General features: G+C 35.5%; 1 protein-coding gene across 2 annotated transcripts; it reads right to left on the reverse strand.

Moving 5' to 3' along the window:
* Window positions 1-1249: 1249 nt before the first annotated feature.
* Window positions 1250-13505, reverse strand: LOC125658165 (uncharacterized). 2 transcript variants are annotated; one of them, XM_048889328.2, is made up of 5 exons: window positions 13250-13505; window positions 11275-11494; window positions 5924-6270; window positions 3463-3656; window positions 1250-2041 (listed from the first exon to the last, which is right to left on the reverse strand). In XM_048889328.2, exons 1-5 carry the CDS (start codon window positions 13281-13283, stop codon window positions 1823-1825), a joined length of 1014 nt encoding a protein of 337 aa, XP_048745285.2. In that variant the 5' UTR covers window positions 13284-13505; the 3' UTR covers window positions 1250-1822. The 2 variants fall into 2 exon arrangements, with proteins under 2 accessions (XP_048745285.2, XP_048745287.2); XM_048889330.2 differs by lacking the exon at window positions 13250-13505 and adding an exon at window positions 12113-12274.
* Between the last annotated feature and the right edge of the window lie 4390 nt (window positions 13506-17895).

Raw genomic sequence — 17895 nt, forward strand, 5'->3', positions numbered from 1 at the left:
TTAACCTAGATCAAGAACAAAAGAGAGCTTAACACAGAACCTTGTAGAACTCCACCATACAGCTGTTTAACAGCGAATCTGCATGGCTGTTATCTTTTATCAAGACAACTTGGAACTGTTATTACACTATTAATTCAAAAATTCCAACTAAACCATATGTATGCAATTCAAAAAAGTAAGTTTTAAATCACAAAACACATCACAAAAAGTTTTACTTTTGTCGGCTACTCTCCTGCGTTTCAATAAGTTGATAAACCGTAGAATGACATGATAGAAAGCCGACTTATCATCATATTTCATTCATGACCTTAAAGATAATATGCTCCGCAAGAAAAGAAACAGGTCTCTGATTGGACATCTGTTAGAAATCACCTTTTTTACACAAAGGTTCGACACAAAAAATTACAATATTCTAATAAACGATTAAATAGTAAACACAGAGACTTTGCAGTACTGTACCTTCTACTTCCCACATTTAATGACTGGTATTATCAGGCTTGTTTGCAGGAAGAATAGAGTTTATATCAATAACTTCCTTCTCAATGATATGTATATTATCGAAAACATTATTGCATCCAAAAAATAAAGCATATAATACTGCTTTGTAATCATCAATAAATAAAATTGAATTAAAATAATCATTCAAAACATCCATCTATTCTTCACTACAGAAAACAATGGACTCCATTTGGAAGTGAAAATTGAATTAGAAGAATACCAGTGTTTGATTTTGAATTGAAAACATTCCGAAGTAATTCCTAGTGGAGCTTTGAATTAGACTTGTTTGCATCTGTGCGATGTAATTTAATGTTGTTATAATAACTATTCATTGTGTAATTTTTCATTGCTGCACTCTTTTTAGAATTTTTGTAAGTCCCTATCTTTTTTTTATTTCCGGTGCTTTGTGTCACGTTTTATTGTCCATCTATTTTGTTTTACGTAATTGTGAACACTAAAGGAGGTTCGGATTACCTAGTGATGGAAATGAACGCTGATAAAAAGGTACAAGAAGAACAATTATTACATCTTTGCACTAAAAAGTTACAAAATTTCATGTATGTATGTATGTATGAGAAATCTTAACTACTGATGCATATTTTGCGACACTTTTTTTTATACCGTTTACAATACATTTTCTATGGTCTGCTTAACACCTTTTAATACATTTTCTATGGTCTGCTTAACACCTTTTAATACATTTTCTATGGTCTGCTTAACACCTTTTTAAAGATAGAAAAGTAACATAAAGTGCAATACCTAAAATCATAACTTTATTGGAAACAATTGGTGTAAAATAAAAGTGAGAATACTATTGAACATTAATTGTGGGAGGTATATATCATTAGAATGGTTTTTAAAATATCACAAGATATATATAGATAAAATAGTGTCAGTATAGAAAATACAGCCTCTAAACAAATATCACTCTTAAAATTAATATACACTGATTTCTTAACTCACTACTCTGGGGTGACCACATTGTCACACATAATGCATGTACATATTTCGACAAATCAATTTTAGGAATGGCATAAATTCTGCAGGTTAAATCTAAAACAGATATTATCCATGTACAAAATCGGTTTTACATGAGAAGGGGGGGGGGGGGGGGGGGGGAGCATAACTAACAATAGATCACTACCGTTCATAAAAAGTGCAAACAGGAATGTCGCAATCACAATCATATGAAAGAAATAGTAATATTTCTCAAAGAGATAATTCGTGGATTAATAATGAATAATGGAATAACCTGGTCCTTTGACGTCACTTCCTTTAATGTGTATGTCGTGTCTTTGGATAAGAACTGCAGTATTAAATGGCATCACTTGCTTCGTGTGTAAACAGTCTTGTCTTTGAACAAGATCTGTAGTATTAGATTTACGAAGAATGCAATCACAATGAACACGAAAGACCACTGTAAGACTTTTTTCCAGAATGCGGTTTCTTTTGCTGGTGTCGGCTGGGGTGGAGGAGGCGGGGGTGCGGGGTCCGTAAATTGAGCTTTCTGTAGAGTTACAGTCTTGAAACGTGGATTGCAGAGCTAAAACGAAATCAAACACGTATAACAAATAGTTGTCATATTTCAAGGGGTATGCATATGGAAGCAAGATTTAACTTATGTTGAAATCATCTCAGGCCTCCATTGTACATAATACACAATCTGACTAAAGTACAGACCTATATTATTATATATATAGGTCTGTACTTTAGTCAGATTGACATAATACATACAATGGGAGGTAATTTCAGAATAATCGGATTATACAAGTTACATGTACACATTGTGGTCATTATTTATAGACTCCCCTAATACATATATACATCCTAGACGTTTATTCTTCATACTTTGTAATGCTTAGGTTTTTAGGTCTTGACAAGATATAAACTATATCAAAACAGAATAGGATTAGGTTCATTATTGATTGCAAAATATATTGAGATGTACGCGGGTATGTTAGAGCAGGGCTCATTTTATAATATATTGAGATGTAGGCGGGTATGTTAGAGCAGGGCTCATTTTATAATATATTGAGATGTAGGCGGGTATGTTAGAGCAGGACTCATTTTATAATATATTGAGATGTACGCGGGTATGCTAGAGCAGGGCTCATTTTATAATATATTGAGATGTAGGCGGGTATGTTAGAGCAGGGCTCATTTTATAATATATTGAGATGTAGACGGGTATGTTAGAGCAGGACTATTTTATACATCCTCTAAATTACTCAGGTTTCAATGATACACATATTTCAGACATTTGGCGCAAACGGTCAAAGTGCTCCGAATGATTTGTACATTTGGCTACCGAAACCTGTGGGTTTGTGTGACGTCATCACGTGATCATTACAGATCGACCACATGAAACCTAAAATAAATAATATTTGAATGAGAATATTCCAAGTTTATGAAAACTTTCTGGAATCACACAACTTTCTGATAAAAACGATAACTGCACATTTATACTTACGCCAATATTCCAAAGATTTTCATTAAGGTAGCTCATTACACCAAGACATATTTTCTATGACACACATCACAAGATGGCGATTTAGATGTTTTGTGAAATTATATACATGTAGTTGCGATCGATTTGTTTGCCTATAGGCCTAATCCTAGCTCAGTGGATAAAGTGTCGGGTTACTGACCCGCAGATCACGAGTTCAAATCCACTGTAATCTTTTATATTCATTGAAATAATTTTTTGAAAATTATATTGGTATTTATCGTTGCATTAAAGTCTCTCGTGTTCATAGAAGTTTTCAATTCGTGGGTATGTCCATATTATGAAAACAACAGAAATTAACACACATACATACACACACGCGCGAATGCTCTTACGTATTATAATTTTATAGCTTCCATGATTTCATCGCATATATTTCAAAGTTTGATTTTTCTTAAATTATGACGTTAATTTGTTGTTACTACTCTGAATTGAACACTTTTTAGAGTGTTACGTACCGTAGCCATGAATTCCAATATTCTGAGGTCTGTCTCTACGTCTGGTGTCTGTCCAGGTTGGTAGTTTGTACATAGCAGCATCCTGTCTGGGGTGATGCTGATAGCCTCGCAAATCTCTATTTTCTTGTCTTCCAGCTCCTGTTCAGACAGATCACATTTGTCCACTTTGGTCAATACACAAAACACAGGAATCTCTGGGGAAAAGAGAACAAATTGTGAATTTATGTTTACCAATAAGTACCATATATATAATATTTTTTCTCTATAGGTCACAATTTATCTCTGATATACTTAAAGGGCCCTTTGCTCAGACGGATGGATGGATGGATAGATAGACAGACAGACAGACAGACAGACAGAGAGAGAGAGACAGACAGACAGATAGATAAGTTGTAATATGCTCTATTTTGTATTACATGGTTGTTACTTTATATGTGTATTCCTACATGTGTACTCACGATACATTGTGCTCTTTACATTTCTCATTGTTATATAGTTACATTTCCGTTTTAGCGTTTGATGACATTACAAATTGTATGATGGCCATTTCTATGGAGCGCCAAATTAACATAAACTCAAATAATTGGAGATATTTTCAATTATTTGAAGATATCATCAATTCATTTGATGCGCGCAACAATTGAATTAAAGATCTCTTCAAATAATTAATGATATCTTCAATTCTGAATTATTGCGCGCATTAATTGAATTGATGATAGCATTAATTCTTCAACTGAATTGATGCGCGCTTCAATTGAATTAATGATCTCTTCAAATGAATTAATGATATCAACAATTGAATTGATGCGCGCTACAATTCAATTGAAGAGAGCAATAATTGATATAATGCGCGCATTAAATCAATTGATGAGAGCAATAATTGAATTGATGCGCGCATTAATTCATTTGATGAGAGAAATAATTGATTTAATGCGCGCATTAATTCAATTATTGCTCTCTTCAATTGAATTAATGATATCTTTAATTCATTTGAAGAGAGCAATAATTCTTTTAGAGAGAGCAACTATATAATTAAAGATATCTTCAATTCAACATATCCACAATTGAATTAATGATATCTTTAATTGAATTGTTGCTCTCTTTAAAAGAATTGATGTGCGCATTAATTCCTTATACAAAAGCATTGTAAATGATTTAAAGATATCTTCAATTGAATTAAAGAGATCATCAAATTATTTAAACCGAGCTCTAAATTAATTATTGCGAGCAATATTTCTACTAAATTGATGCTCTCATCAAATGAATTGAAGAGAGCAATAATTGAATTAATGCGCGCATCAAATCTATTATTGCTCTCATTAATTGAATTAATGCGCGCATCATTTGAATTGAAGAGAGCAATAATTGAATTAATGCGCGCATTAAATCAATTATTGCTCTCATTAATTCAATTGATGCGCGCATTAATTCAATTGATGAGAGCAATAATTGAATTGAAGCGCGCATTAATTCATTTGATGAGAGCAATAATTGATTTAATGCGCGCATTAATTCAATTAAAGAGAGCAATAACTGAATTGATGATATCTTCAAATAATTGAAGATATCTTCAATTATTTGAGTTTATGTTAATTTGGCGCTCCATACATTTCCTCATGCTTATTGTTATATAGTTACATCTCCGTTTTAGCGTTTGATGACATTACAAATTGTAATGATGGCCATTTCCTCATGTGTGAGGAGTGTGCGTATAAATCTTTTTATGCCCCCGACATCGGCATGTTGTTTTTGTCCTGTCTGCCATTCTGTCATCCTGTCTGAAACTTTAATCTTGCTAATAACTTTTGAACAGTAAGTGCTAGAGCTTTGATATTTCTCATGAGTATTCCTTGTGACAAGACCTATCTGTGGGTACCAAATGTTTTTACCCTGTGACCTTGACCAGGGAGTTTGACCTACATTTTTAAAAAAAATTGACATTGGTCATAGGTTATAAATGGTAAATACATGTACAAAAGCTTTCATATTACACATGAGCATTTTTTGTGACAAGATCTTTCTACTGGTACCAAGATATTTGTCCTTGTGACATTGGCCATCTTTGGAATTGGCCATTATTGGGGGCATTTGTGTTTCACAAACACATCTTGTTTAGTCTATTTTAATGGTTGGGAATTGAAACAGAAATGACTGTATCCTTATACGGCATATGTTTCATGAAGCACCTGTCACTGTATGCCTATCTTCTATGTGTACAGTGCAAGGTGAAGATAACGAACAGTGATCAATCTCATAATTCCTACAAGCAATACAAAATAGATAGTTGGGCAAACACGGACCCCTGGACACACCAGAGGTGGGATCAGGTGCCTAGGAGGAGTAAGCATCCCCTGTTGACCGGTCACACCCGCCGTGAGCCCCATATCCTGATCAGGTAAACGAAGTTTATTTTGCGTTTATCATCGTTAATGGGGCACTAAACAACTGTTGTAATGATTACTTTTCTTTTTTATATTCGCCTCGTAGTAGATTTCGTCAATTAGTGCCTTTGGAATAGTTGGAGTCTCCGCTGATATCACGACTATGATCATATCCACGGTCAAACTTTTTTCCTCCTGTGTGTCTGTTATTTGTTTTCCTGCTTTAAGGTTCCTGCTGGCGTCCAGGAGATCACAGTTTTCCGGCAGTTTTCCGCTGATGATCAGGTTCATTATCATGCTGTTAACTGTGTCTTCTTCGTCTTCAGTTGATAGCTGGGAGTCCAGTCCCATGATGTCGAAGAAGGTTGGGAAACATAGCAGTTTGTCTTCTTCATCTTCAGGATTCCAATAATCAGCTCGACTTATTCTGTGAAATATACAATATGGATACAATAGTCACCATGGGTCGCAATTGGAACAAGTTTGAATGTACAAAAATATACACATTGAAAAAAAATATCACAACACTAGCTTTTTTACTTAGACGAAATATGATGATTAATTTCACACTATAGGATATAGGTTTTTGTGTATAGGATTGTTTAACCTTAATAAAGCATCACATGATCAAACACCATCAGTAAAATATTTATTATCACCCCTTTTTTAAAGATTAGAAGACGTGATCATTTACACTAAATTATTATGCCTCTATCTGTTGATTCAAATTTCTATCATGAAAGAAAGTTAAATAAGATTTACATTTTAAACTTCAAATTAAAAGGTTTTTTCAGTATTTAGTTAACTTCCTTTGACACGAATGACGGACTCTAGGCGTCTGATCAAACGTTGAATTTGACGTGGAAGACCACTCCATTCCTGATGAAGTGTCTGTGCCAGTTGAATTGACGGTGTCCTTTCACTCCTTTGACAACTTGTATACATGTATGTGCTCAATAGGGTTCAAAGCTGGACTTTGAGCAGGCGATGGTAGTGTTGCAACTGACTCTCTTCTCAAAAACTCCTGCACAACACGGGCACGGCCTGTCTGACATTGTCACCTACTAACACTAGCCGTGGTCGAAGAGAATAATTGTTAGAATGAGGCACGTACAACACTTGCAGGAAGAATGCACCCTTGGTAATTTTATGCATTAAGGTTACACGTAACTGTGATAAAATCCAGATTATAGTTGTAGGAAACACAGCCCCACACCTTAAATGATCCACCACTGAACGGAGTCGTCTCTGCAATATTTCGTTCAGCATATCCTGGTCCAGGTTGTCGCCACAAACGCATTCGTCCATCTGTGATTGAGCAACAGAAGAAAAAACCCCAAAACAAAACGACCACAGACTTTCCGCCAAGAGGCCAAGTTTCAACATTAGCGAGCTTCTTTGCATAAGTGCTGCTTTGTAGTTGTGTGTAAGCAAATTTCTCTTTATGGGTTTTCTTGCACGAAAGCCTAATGACTTCAGTCGAGTCCACACTGTTCTCGTTGAAAACAAATGATGTGGCAACCATCCCCTTTCTAAAACTGAGCTATCGGTAAAAACATTTTGTCTAACCACCCTTCAGAGTGCATGCTCCTCCCAAACAGATATTTTACGAGGTATTCAAAATCTTGCACGATTTTTTTTTTTTACGTCATTTGTTAATTGGTACATTCTTACTATTCTATAGATGGTTGAATATGATGATGTGTGTGATGACCCACATAATGACCAATTTGTCTAAATGACATGCATGCTTCCAATCTGCCATCGGAATGCAATTGACACTTATGGAAGACCAATAATTTCGATGTGCAAGAAAAGTAAACATAATGCAAGGCGAAGATAATGAACAGTGATCAATCTCATAACTCCTATAAAGGTGAAGATAATGAACAGTGATCAATCTCATAACTCCTATAAAGGTGAAGATAATGAACAGTGATCAATCTCATAACTCCTATAAAGGTGAAGATAATGAACAGTGATCAATCTCATAACTCCTATAAAGGTGAAGATAATGAACAGTGATCAATCTCATAACTCCTATAAAGGTGAAGATAACAAACAGTGATCAATCTCATAACTCCTATACAGGTGAAGATAATGAACAGTGATCAATCTCATAACTCCTATAAAGGTGAAGATAATGAACAGTGATCAATCTCATAACTCCTATAAAGGTGAAGATAACGAACGTTGATCAATCTCATAACTCCTATAAAGGTGAAGATAACGAACAGTGATCAATCTCATAACTCCTATAAAGGTGAAGATAATGAACAGTGATCAATCTCATAACTCCTATAAAGGTGAAGATAATGAACAGTGATCAATCTCATAACTCCTATAAAGGTGAAGATAATGAACATTGATCAATCTCATAACTCCTATGAAGGTGAACATAACGAACAGTGATCAATCTCATAACTCCTATAAAGGTGAAGATAACGAACAGTGATCAATCTCATAACTCCTATAAAGGTGAAGATAATGAACAGTAATCAATCTTATAACTCCTATAAAGGTGAAGATAATGAACAGTGATCAATCTTGTAACTCCTATAAAGGTGAAGATAACGAACAGTGATCAATCTCATAACTCCTATAAAGGTGAAGATAATGAACAGTGATCAATCTCATAACTCCTATAAAGGTGAAGATAACGAACAGTAATCAATCTCATAACTCCTATAAAGGTGAAGATAACGAACAGTGATCAATCTCATAACTCCTATAAAGGTGAAGATAATGAACAGTGATCAATCTTATAACTCCTATAAGCAATACAAAATAGACCGAACTGCACGGATTAAATAAAGAGTGAAATTACTATATACAAAACTCGCATTTTGTTAGAACTGAGTGCAATCATTCTCGGTCAACAGACCAATGAATACAGGTACACTGTAAACAAAGGTACAGACTGAATTACGTTCCTGAATTCAAAATTATTGCTGTTTTCAAAAAATCTCTAAAGGCTTAAATTTGGTGTTGTAATACTTTTTTCCATATGTATATAAGAAGCGCCTGCATATTGGACAATTTCTTATCGTATTGCATCGGAAAGAGATTTGAACACCTATTGCATTCTATCATGGCCTCGGGGTTCAAGATTTATCCAAATTAGATTTTTCAACAATGCATAAATTCCTAGAAATTTATCAGCTGCAGAACTATAGCTCACTGGGGGAAACTTGGGATATACCAGAGAGCTGCAGACCCTTATAAAAACTTTCGATTTACAGCGGAATTTTCTCTGCGTACGATTGACTTATTTTATTGCATCGCTCTCAGAATGTTAATATCAAAAATATGAAACGGTGAAGATAAAGAACAGGGTTCGATCTCATAACTCCTATAAAGAATACAAAATTAAGAGTAGAGCAAACACGGATCCCTGGACATACTAGAGGTGGGATCAGGTGCCTAGGAGGAGTAAGAATCTTTTGTCAACCGTTCACATCCGCCGTGAGTCGTACGTCTTGATCGGGTAAACAGAGTAACCTGTAGTCAAAATCAGTCCTAACAATGGGTATACAAAACATACCATATTTTTCTACTAAACTTGTGTCCAAAAATTAAATACGAAATATATTACTCGCACCTTCAAATAATTTTTGTTTGTTGACGTAGCCATGTTTAAGTTGCCAGTCAATTCAATATTAAAATATTTTCGGACAATTTATCGCATCGATATGTCACAAGCTCTTTATTTAACCTGAGCAGTTTGACAAATTAAGTTTACATGTACTTGGAACTCAAAGCAATAGGTTTTTTTTTTTTACCGTGTCAACGCGCACCACGTGACGAGGGACCTCTGTTTTTAAGACTTGTGATTTTTCCAGTAACAGCTGAGCTCAATGATAACGACCCAGCCTTGTTGCAGACTAAACTTGAATCCATGACCCTTCGAAGCACGCGCTCTACCAACTGAGCTACCGTAGCGACCTTTTCATTTTAATTTTAAACCTGTCGGACGTCATACAAGCTCCTGGAATCAAAAGGCTTTCATTTAAGAAGTGTCAGAACTTTATTTTTCAATTAGTTATAAAACCGGACACGCTACCAATCCTTAATTTTACGGGACAAAAATCCAGTTCTAATTATTGTCACGAAGTCTAATAGAGTAAATAATTAGCCTTTAGTTTCATAATGATTGAAAAAAAGGCTTAGTTACTCAATACTATCATTAGCAAAACGATACCATCAATCTTTTGTAAAATTACGTCACATTAATCTTAAAGTACGTGTATTATTTCCGTGGCCCACATCCACGTCAATTTCTCAATTTCTATGCCTAATATATAGACTCCGCTTGACACGTCAACTTAACCTATATATTTAGCTTCATATGACCTAGTAAGCAGTCCTGAAGAATGATGTACTTTGTGTAAGGTAAGAAAATACCAGTATGTCTACCACTTACCATGTATGAACCACAGTAAAGAGACACCGCGAGATTTCTTCAAATGACGTGAAGGGACTGTGTCGAGTTCTTATGTCCTCAGTCCAGTAGAAAACTGAATTTGTACGAAATGCCTTTTGGAAGAAATGACTTTATTATTGACAGTTTTGATTGATTTATGTACCTTTTGTGTATCAGTTTATCCCATTCACGTCTCCTTAAAGGATAAGAAATATATTAACCATCAACACCTGCTTTATTTGTATTTCTCACAAAACAGATGCTTGTGCAATCCAAATTCTGCACAGGTTTGCCTTAGCACAAGTAAAGAAAATCTTGGAAAATATATATATTTTACCATCCGGAGTCCATAATCACTAGTAACTCTTTACTAGCTTAACCAGCGATTGGTCATCCGTGCACGCGATGGTCGCATACATCGAAGAAAGTGCCGAGTAAATGGGTGCATGGCGAGGAAGAAGTTAGACAAGATCTTTTTCCCTTTCATAGAGATGGCAGTCAATTCCACTCTTAGTCATAGTGATCACCATGAATTCTTATAACATTAAAATCTACATTAAAAAATTATTAACACAAAAAGCATCCCCCTCCCCCCCCAAAAAAAACCGACTGCCAAATTTCAGTCGAAATTACTTATCGCAACTGTGAAATGCAATACTTTCAGATTTAATTTTTAATTGTTTAATACTTACGCGACTGTTAAGTCCTTTTCGCTCCATGTATGATCATGAAACCTACTTCTGATGAATTTTTATGACTTTTTATATAAATTACAATTGCCCTTCTGATAAGGGAGATGACACTTACAATGATAAGTTGCTACATATAATCAGTCCTGTTTTTAACTGATATTCCTTAAAGTTGGAATGGAATGGCATGCTGAAGTCATTTAATTTGTTTTCCGTTTTGAAATGATCAGAATTATAGTAACAAAATAGTAAAACGCTAGATAATTGTCAAGGATTTTTCGCATGGGGTGCTTTGGTAAATAATTTAATGTGAACAAACCTGTGAAAAGTGGTTGTGATGTGCTTGGATCCGCTCCCAGTGAAGGCGTAATAGTCGTGTTTACCCGTCAATGTGGCTATGGCAGTATTTATAAAGGACGATTTTCCAACACCTAAGTCTCCCAGTAGAATGACATTCTTTGGTTCTTTCAGAGCTTTCGCATTTTTCCTCAACAGTTCCCAGAGTTTTTCTTTCTGTTTCATTTTCCTTGAAGTCTCTTCTTTATAAAGTAAATAATTACTTTTACCAAAACATGTATAATTTGTGTGAATATATAATACATATACAACTTATAGTAGGCTATATTACACGTTTTTATCAAAACACTCCGACGAATCATTAAAACATGCCCCCCAAAATATGCACAGGTTATTGAAATGTGTTGATCAAAGTTCAGGAAAAAAATGGGTGTGTGAGTTATGAAGATTAGTATACTTGTAATAGTATCGTATCTCAATGCCTGTTTTATTATCACTGTGTGCCATGGAATTAACAAGGGAATTACTGATCATGTATATTTCATATTAGTCTAACTACACACCGTGTAAAGAATATCATATCCATTTTATTGATGTATTGTTCTCAAAAGAAATTTATTTATCTATTCATTGTCATCTCTGATATAGAGTTTTCAATTCTTATGTCAATGATGCTTAAAGAAGTTGTCAGTACTGATTTGGACGGACCATGCGTCGACTACCGGAACATTGAAAACGATAGACCTGTGTTAAGTTTTCTTGTTCCAAAACTTTTGTTTAATTGTCATAAAATAAAACCTAGCTATAAATTTTCAAATATATATCGGACTTTTCCACTAATCAAAACATCAAGTGACCACCTGTCTAAAGTTTTCACATTGTTGTAAATACATATTTTGTAGATCTCAAAACGCATCCACAGTCAGTTCATAACAATGGGGGGATGACGGTCCTCAGCATTTAATAGGGACATCTGTGTGACGCATTTCATATTCCCCCAATGCAATTCTGGTGACCACCATATCTTCAATGACGAGAACAAATTCACATTTCAATGTTTAAATACGTAAGATCTGCAACCTGAAATAATTATGACATCACACATACAAGCATGTGTAGGTTATACACCCCCCCCCCTTTTTCTTTGCGTTTAGTGTAAACATGGCAAGACATTGTAGAGTATCACACCTCATTGTTTAGCATACCAATGGCCTAATATTCATTCATTTATATCATTTTTTAAATTTTGAAAAATGTCCATCACATGAGATATTTTGAAAAACAAATCTGAATATATTCAGATGATTAGAAATCGTATATTACCATATTCTGTAATTCATGTTAACCTATTATTCAAGACTAGTGAAACTATTGATTTAACAATAATAATAATGATACATTTGGTACTTGACTGGCGCCCATTCATAGAGTAGACCGATGAAGTGTATGATTTTTAATATCGGGATCGAAATACGATAAATAAATCCCCACGGGTAATACGATAGACTAGAAGGTGCAAAGTTCTGAATTTAGATCAACGTCACTTATCAACAAGCTAATTTCAGCACGTACATGAAATTACCAATGACAGAATAATTCATTAATCTATTCTGAAGAACAATGCACATGCCAGAGAGAGAGAGAGAGAGAGAGAGAGAGAGAGAGAGAGAGAAAACCTCGAACAGCTGTTCAAGAACGGCGTTTTTCAGGTCCCTTAGTTAATATGTACGGCCACCTAACTCTGTAACGTTACATGTAACATCCATGAAGCTTTATTTAGGACACAATCCTGTACGGTGGCAGTACTTAGGTCGTGAATTGGTAATGTAACTCGAATAGTCGTTCAGAATACTACGTAACCATAGCAATTATACCTGGTTATAGGGCTGTCCTCTGGGGCCACCCGACACCTCTCGTCGGAGTCCTGATCACGAGTCTGGACTCCGCTACACCCTCAAGAGCACTAGATCTATATTACCAACAGAAAATGTACTTACCCATTAGTGTAACTTGTGCTCCTTTTTCACTCATCAAAAGTGAAAGTAGGCTACATGTAGGATAAGTTATCTTTCTTGTCCTGTGAACATTCGATCAGAAGTGATAAGGATATTGCCCACATACGAGTCTGAATTATTTAGTACTTGTAGATCAAATGAAAGATTACAGTTCACGGGACGTTACCTGTACGAGAATTAAATCCCAGGTGTAGTGAAGTCACTGAAGTGTAGTACAAAATTACAATAAAAGACTTTCACAACTGTGGTATTTAGACTACAGACACCTGAAGTGTGGATAGCGTGTACAGGGATCTTATATCCATCCGGGATAAAATAGATCCTCAGCACCCCTTGCTTGTCGTAAGAGGCGACTAAATGGGGCGGTCCTTTGGGTCAGACTTCCCGTGTTACATCTAGGTCCTCTAACCAGTAATTCAAAATATGTTGAAAATCATAGGGTGTCTACCTAATTCAGAAAGCACAGCATTTTGTACTTTTGTTTTTCACACCTATTAAAAATCTACAAAATTTGTAATGTAGTTCCTCACAAAGTGATTTTGAATATAATTCGTTCAGAGCAATTGGTCCATATATATAAGTCCATATTGCTCTTTTTTCAGGCAATTGTGCGTTTACTAGTTCTGCTATACATGCTATACAACTGATAAATTTGATTAAATCCATCGGACTAATCTCGGTTGAGATTCGGCTCGGCTGAATATTTGGACTGACGTCTTCATCGAATCTCAGAGCAGTCCTTCATGTCTGGTTTACTTTCAGCATCGACCGATTCTAGCAATTAATGTGCAACTGCTGTTCGCTTTAAATCAGTTAGTTGACAATCAAACTAAATCTGTATCACTATTAATGCTGTATTACTTACCGTCTAAGTATGTAAATTCCATAAAATAAACTATCACTTATTTTTTTCGTTCAAATGAAGACTTCTATGGCGCAATATTTTATCTCCCAAAATTGAAGCATTCCTATAGTTTTTTTTTTTAAATTAGTGAAGTGCAAGTAGGTATGTAGAGATACACTGTATCAGTAGGTAGATAAAGCAGACTATAGGAACTCTTCAATTCCAGGAGATAAAGTACTGTGCCATGGAAGTCTTCATTTGAACGGGAAATTTTGGTGCCTATTTTCATTTTGGGATGTTTATACCTAGACGGTAAGCAATACAAAATTAATAGTGATAGAGAGTTAGTTTGATAGTCAAATCACTTATTTGAAGCGAACAGCAGTATCAAATAGGTGAACATTAATTGCTAGAACTGGCCGAAGCTGAATGTAAATTTCCAGACATGAATTATGAAGGATTGCTCCGAGATTCGGTGAAGGCGTCAGTCCAAATATTCAGCCGAGCCGAATCTCATCCGAGATTACCCTCGGACCTCCCATTTTCATCTTTTAAACACTTTATCCTACACCCCCCCCCCCTTGATGTCCACTCCCCCAAATCAATGTTTAATATTTAAAGCATATGTCAATATTGAAAAAAAAAAATCCTATTTTATGTTTGGGGTTGGACGAAAATACAATGATCATTTCGATGTAATGAAATTGTGAAACCACTAGGCTAATTTGGGTCATTTTATAACGACATCAGCATAGGATAGCCCTACTTTCCTGATCTCACCTCTGGTATGTCCAGGGATCTATGTTTGCCCTACTCACAGTTTTGTATTCTTCATGGGATTTATGCGATTGATCGTTGTTCATCATTTTCAAGAAAGAAAGTTTTCCCTTCAACGTCATCCCGTGGGGATCCGGATTAGAATAGGTCCTCAGTACCTCTTGCTTCTCGTATTTAAGGAGGCGACTAAATGGGGCGGTCCTTCGGATGAGACCACAAAAACCGAGGTCCCGTGTCACAACAGGTGTGGCACGATAAAGACCCCTCCCTGCTCAAAGGCCATAAGCGTCGAGCATAGGCCTAAATTTTGCAGCCCTTCACCGGCAGCGGTGACGTCTCCATATGAGTGAAAGATTCTCGAGAGGGACGTTAAACAATATTCAATGAATCAATCAATCCTTCAACATCTCCGCTTCGTTTGTTTATTGCCGCCATTGCGTACTAGCATTCCGGATAAATTCTATTTACCGGATGCGTCTCTTTCATTTCGCTCACTTCCGCGCGAGACATTTGCTCGTGTAGCACATTTTCAAAATTTTTTCCTTGTTAAAGGTTTAGGTTTAACTCAGATTATTTCCCGCGCCCTAGTCATCATAGTTCGCAATACGAGCCAGCGCTTCGCGCAGGGTCACTGCGCTCGTTATAAAGTTATGTATCAAAATTAGCTTTTTACCATGATTCAAAATATGCTGACCAATATTGAAACTCATTGGGTTGACATTTCCTTAGTCAATTTCGTTTAATGATTGAGGGCGAAGCAAAAAGTATTGGCATTGGTATCTGTATCCAAAACAGAACAAAAAACATCCCGAAGTTAACACGAGGACAAAGCTTTATGAAAGCATCCTAGTTCTGGACATTTGATCCGCCTATATATTGAACGCGGGAAATATAACGCAATTGATGTAAACAGTGCAGTGTGACGTCATATTCAACGTCAGTATTTAGCAAATTTACAAACATAGGAGACATGACACAATCGCGATAATCGAGGAGTGATTATATATTATTTTAAAAAAAAAGAAAAAGATTTACATGCTTTTACGGATTTATGTAACATCTCAGAACGACGTGAACTAGGGTAGTCGAGATTCAAAATGGAGAAATACATGTCCACGCGCTAATATTTGAATCGACGCCATTGGGACCAAAATTTTAATGTTCCGTAGGTATGGTTTAATTTTTAATTAGTTTTCTATATTTTCCTTTCAAACATGTATATACGTGTTACCTATAGGGAGATTTCCGTTCTCACGGCCCTTTGGGCCATGAGAGGGCTTCGCCCTCTATAAACACTTTGGCAAATTTTGAAAAGCTCTTTCGTATATTTGCCTTCATTGCTAGGAAAATTGCATTCTCTCACCAGAGGGCGCGTTACGTAAGCTTCACTTACACATCTGTCAACGCTTGGAATCACGTAACAATAATATATACGGTGTAACCGTTGGACCGAGCGAAGCATGAAATGGTCACTGGCGTGTCCCAAGTGATAATCATATTTCTGTTAAGTACGGTAAATTGTAATTCATTTAAAATATATATTATTTATGAAATTCCCCTTGCGCTAAACGCCCAGTAACATCTAAATATTAAAAGGGGGATATATGAGGATAATTATAGGATCCGCCTATTCCTTTACCGCGGGGAATATAACGCCAACCAACATAAACTGTGCATTGTGACGTCACCTTTCATGTAGCCTCGACTTCTTCGTCTTTCAAATCAAACAATTACAAACAACAATACATCCCGTTTGCAATATCAAAAGACAGCTAAAACTAAAAAAAAAATTAACCAACAAAGTCAATGTGGTAAAAAGGTAAGAGTAGATATATCGTATATTTTTATATAAGGAAACTCATGAACTCGTTCATCTATTTAGTCGTATTACTATTTTTCTATCTGATGATTGGCTAAAAACTGTAACAACAATACTTGTACCATTTATTGTTAACAAACTGAGTGTTTGAATTACAAATTGCACGCCTGTCTTGTATTTTTGCCATTCAAGTTCAAAACACGAATAACTGTGGAAGCAACTAATTAACAAAACAATAAGACGGCGCCCATATGGATCATAAAATTTTCAGTGAACGTATGTAGAAACAAGTAAAGCTTTTTTAAAAAAGCTTGCCGTCTTTAGCAGCAACTCTATAGAGCGAAGTTGAATTATGTCCCTTGTCTTCATTATTGAATTAGGCTAAAATAAATAATCTCACGGACATCATGCATAGGCGTAGCTTGGGTTCGAATATTACCGAGGCAGGGGGTCTGGGGCTATCGACATTTTAACAACGTAAAAGGTGTTGTTGGGTTTTTTTACCGAGGCAGCTGCCCCGGTTGCCTCAATGGAAGCTACGCCACTGCCATGCCTACAAAGCTGTGTCCTGACTCCCATTGTAAAAGTTTGTATTTATGAAGGGTATATGTACTGGAAATCAAAATCACTGTTCCCTGTATTAGCACTGATTCAAGCCTCAATATCAAATGAAACTGAGATTTTCAGTGTGTATATCAAAATATATATATTTTTTTAACAAAGTTATGAAACAAAACAAACTAAAAAGATTTAAATTGCTCAAATTTGCATGAAAATTATTCTTGCATATTGTACAGTACAACTGCTTTAGAAATGAACCAGGATAAAGACCTGGGAATATTGTAATAGTTTTGCCAAAAATTATATCATAAAATACATATCAGAAATCAAGAGTGAATTCATCAAAATTCTAAGTTAAATTGAATAAAAATTCTTGTGATTCGACGTTACTTTACAGACATAAATACCATTGTGTCTTTGATTTAAATCATGAAAAAACGTCACTCTATGATATGTAAAAAAAAATATGAAACAATCACACATAATTAACTATACTTCTGGAAGTCCCTGAAAATGCATAAATTAGACTCGTTTACCTAAATTGTAATAACAGGTGGATGGATTATTCTTTTGCATGCTTAAAAAACCCCAGTGATCCTCATTTTGAAGTCAAGCCTTATTTATTCT

Source organism: Ostrea edulis, chromosome 9 (genome assembly GCF_947568905.1).
Source record: "Ostrea edulis chromosome 9, xbOstEdul1.1, whole genome shotgun sequence".
NCBI classification, from domain to species: domain Eukaryota; kingdom Metazoa; phylum Mollusca; class Bivalvia; order Ostreida; family Ostreidae; genus Ostrea; species Ostrea edulis.

Excerpts from the sequence above, each read along its gene's own strand:
- LOC125658165 (XM_048889328.2), bottom strand. The coding sequence starts at position 13,283 with ATGAGTGAAAAAGGAGCACAAGTTACACTAATGG. Across the intron at positions 11,495-13,249 it reads AGCACAAGTTACACTAATGG|AAGAGACTTCAAGGAAAATG; the intron begins GTAAGTACATTT and ends TACTTTATAAAG. Across the intron at positions 2,042-3,462 it reads TATTGGAATTCATGGCTACG|CTCTGCAATCCACGTTTCAA; the intron begins GTACGTAACACT and ends ATTTCGTTTTAG.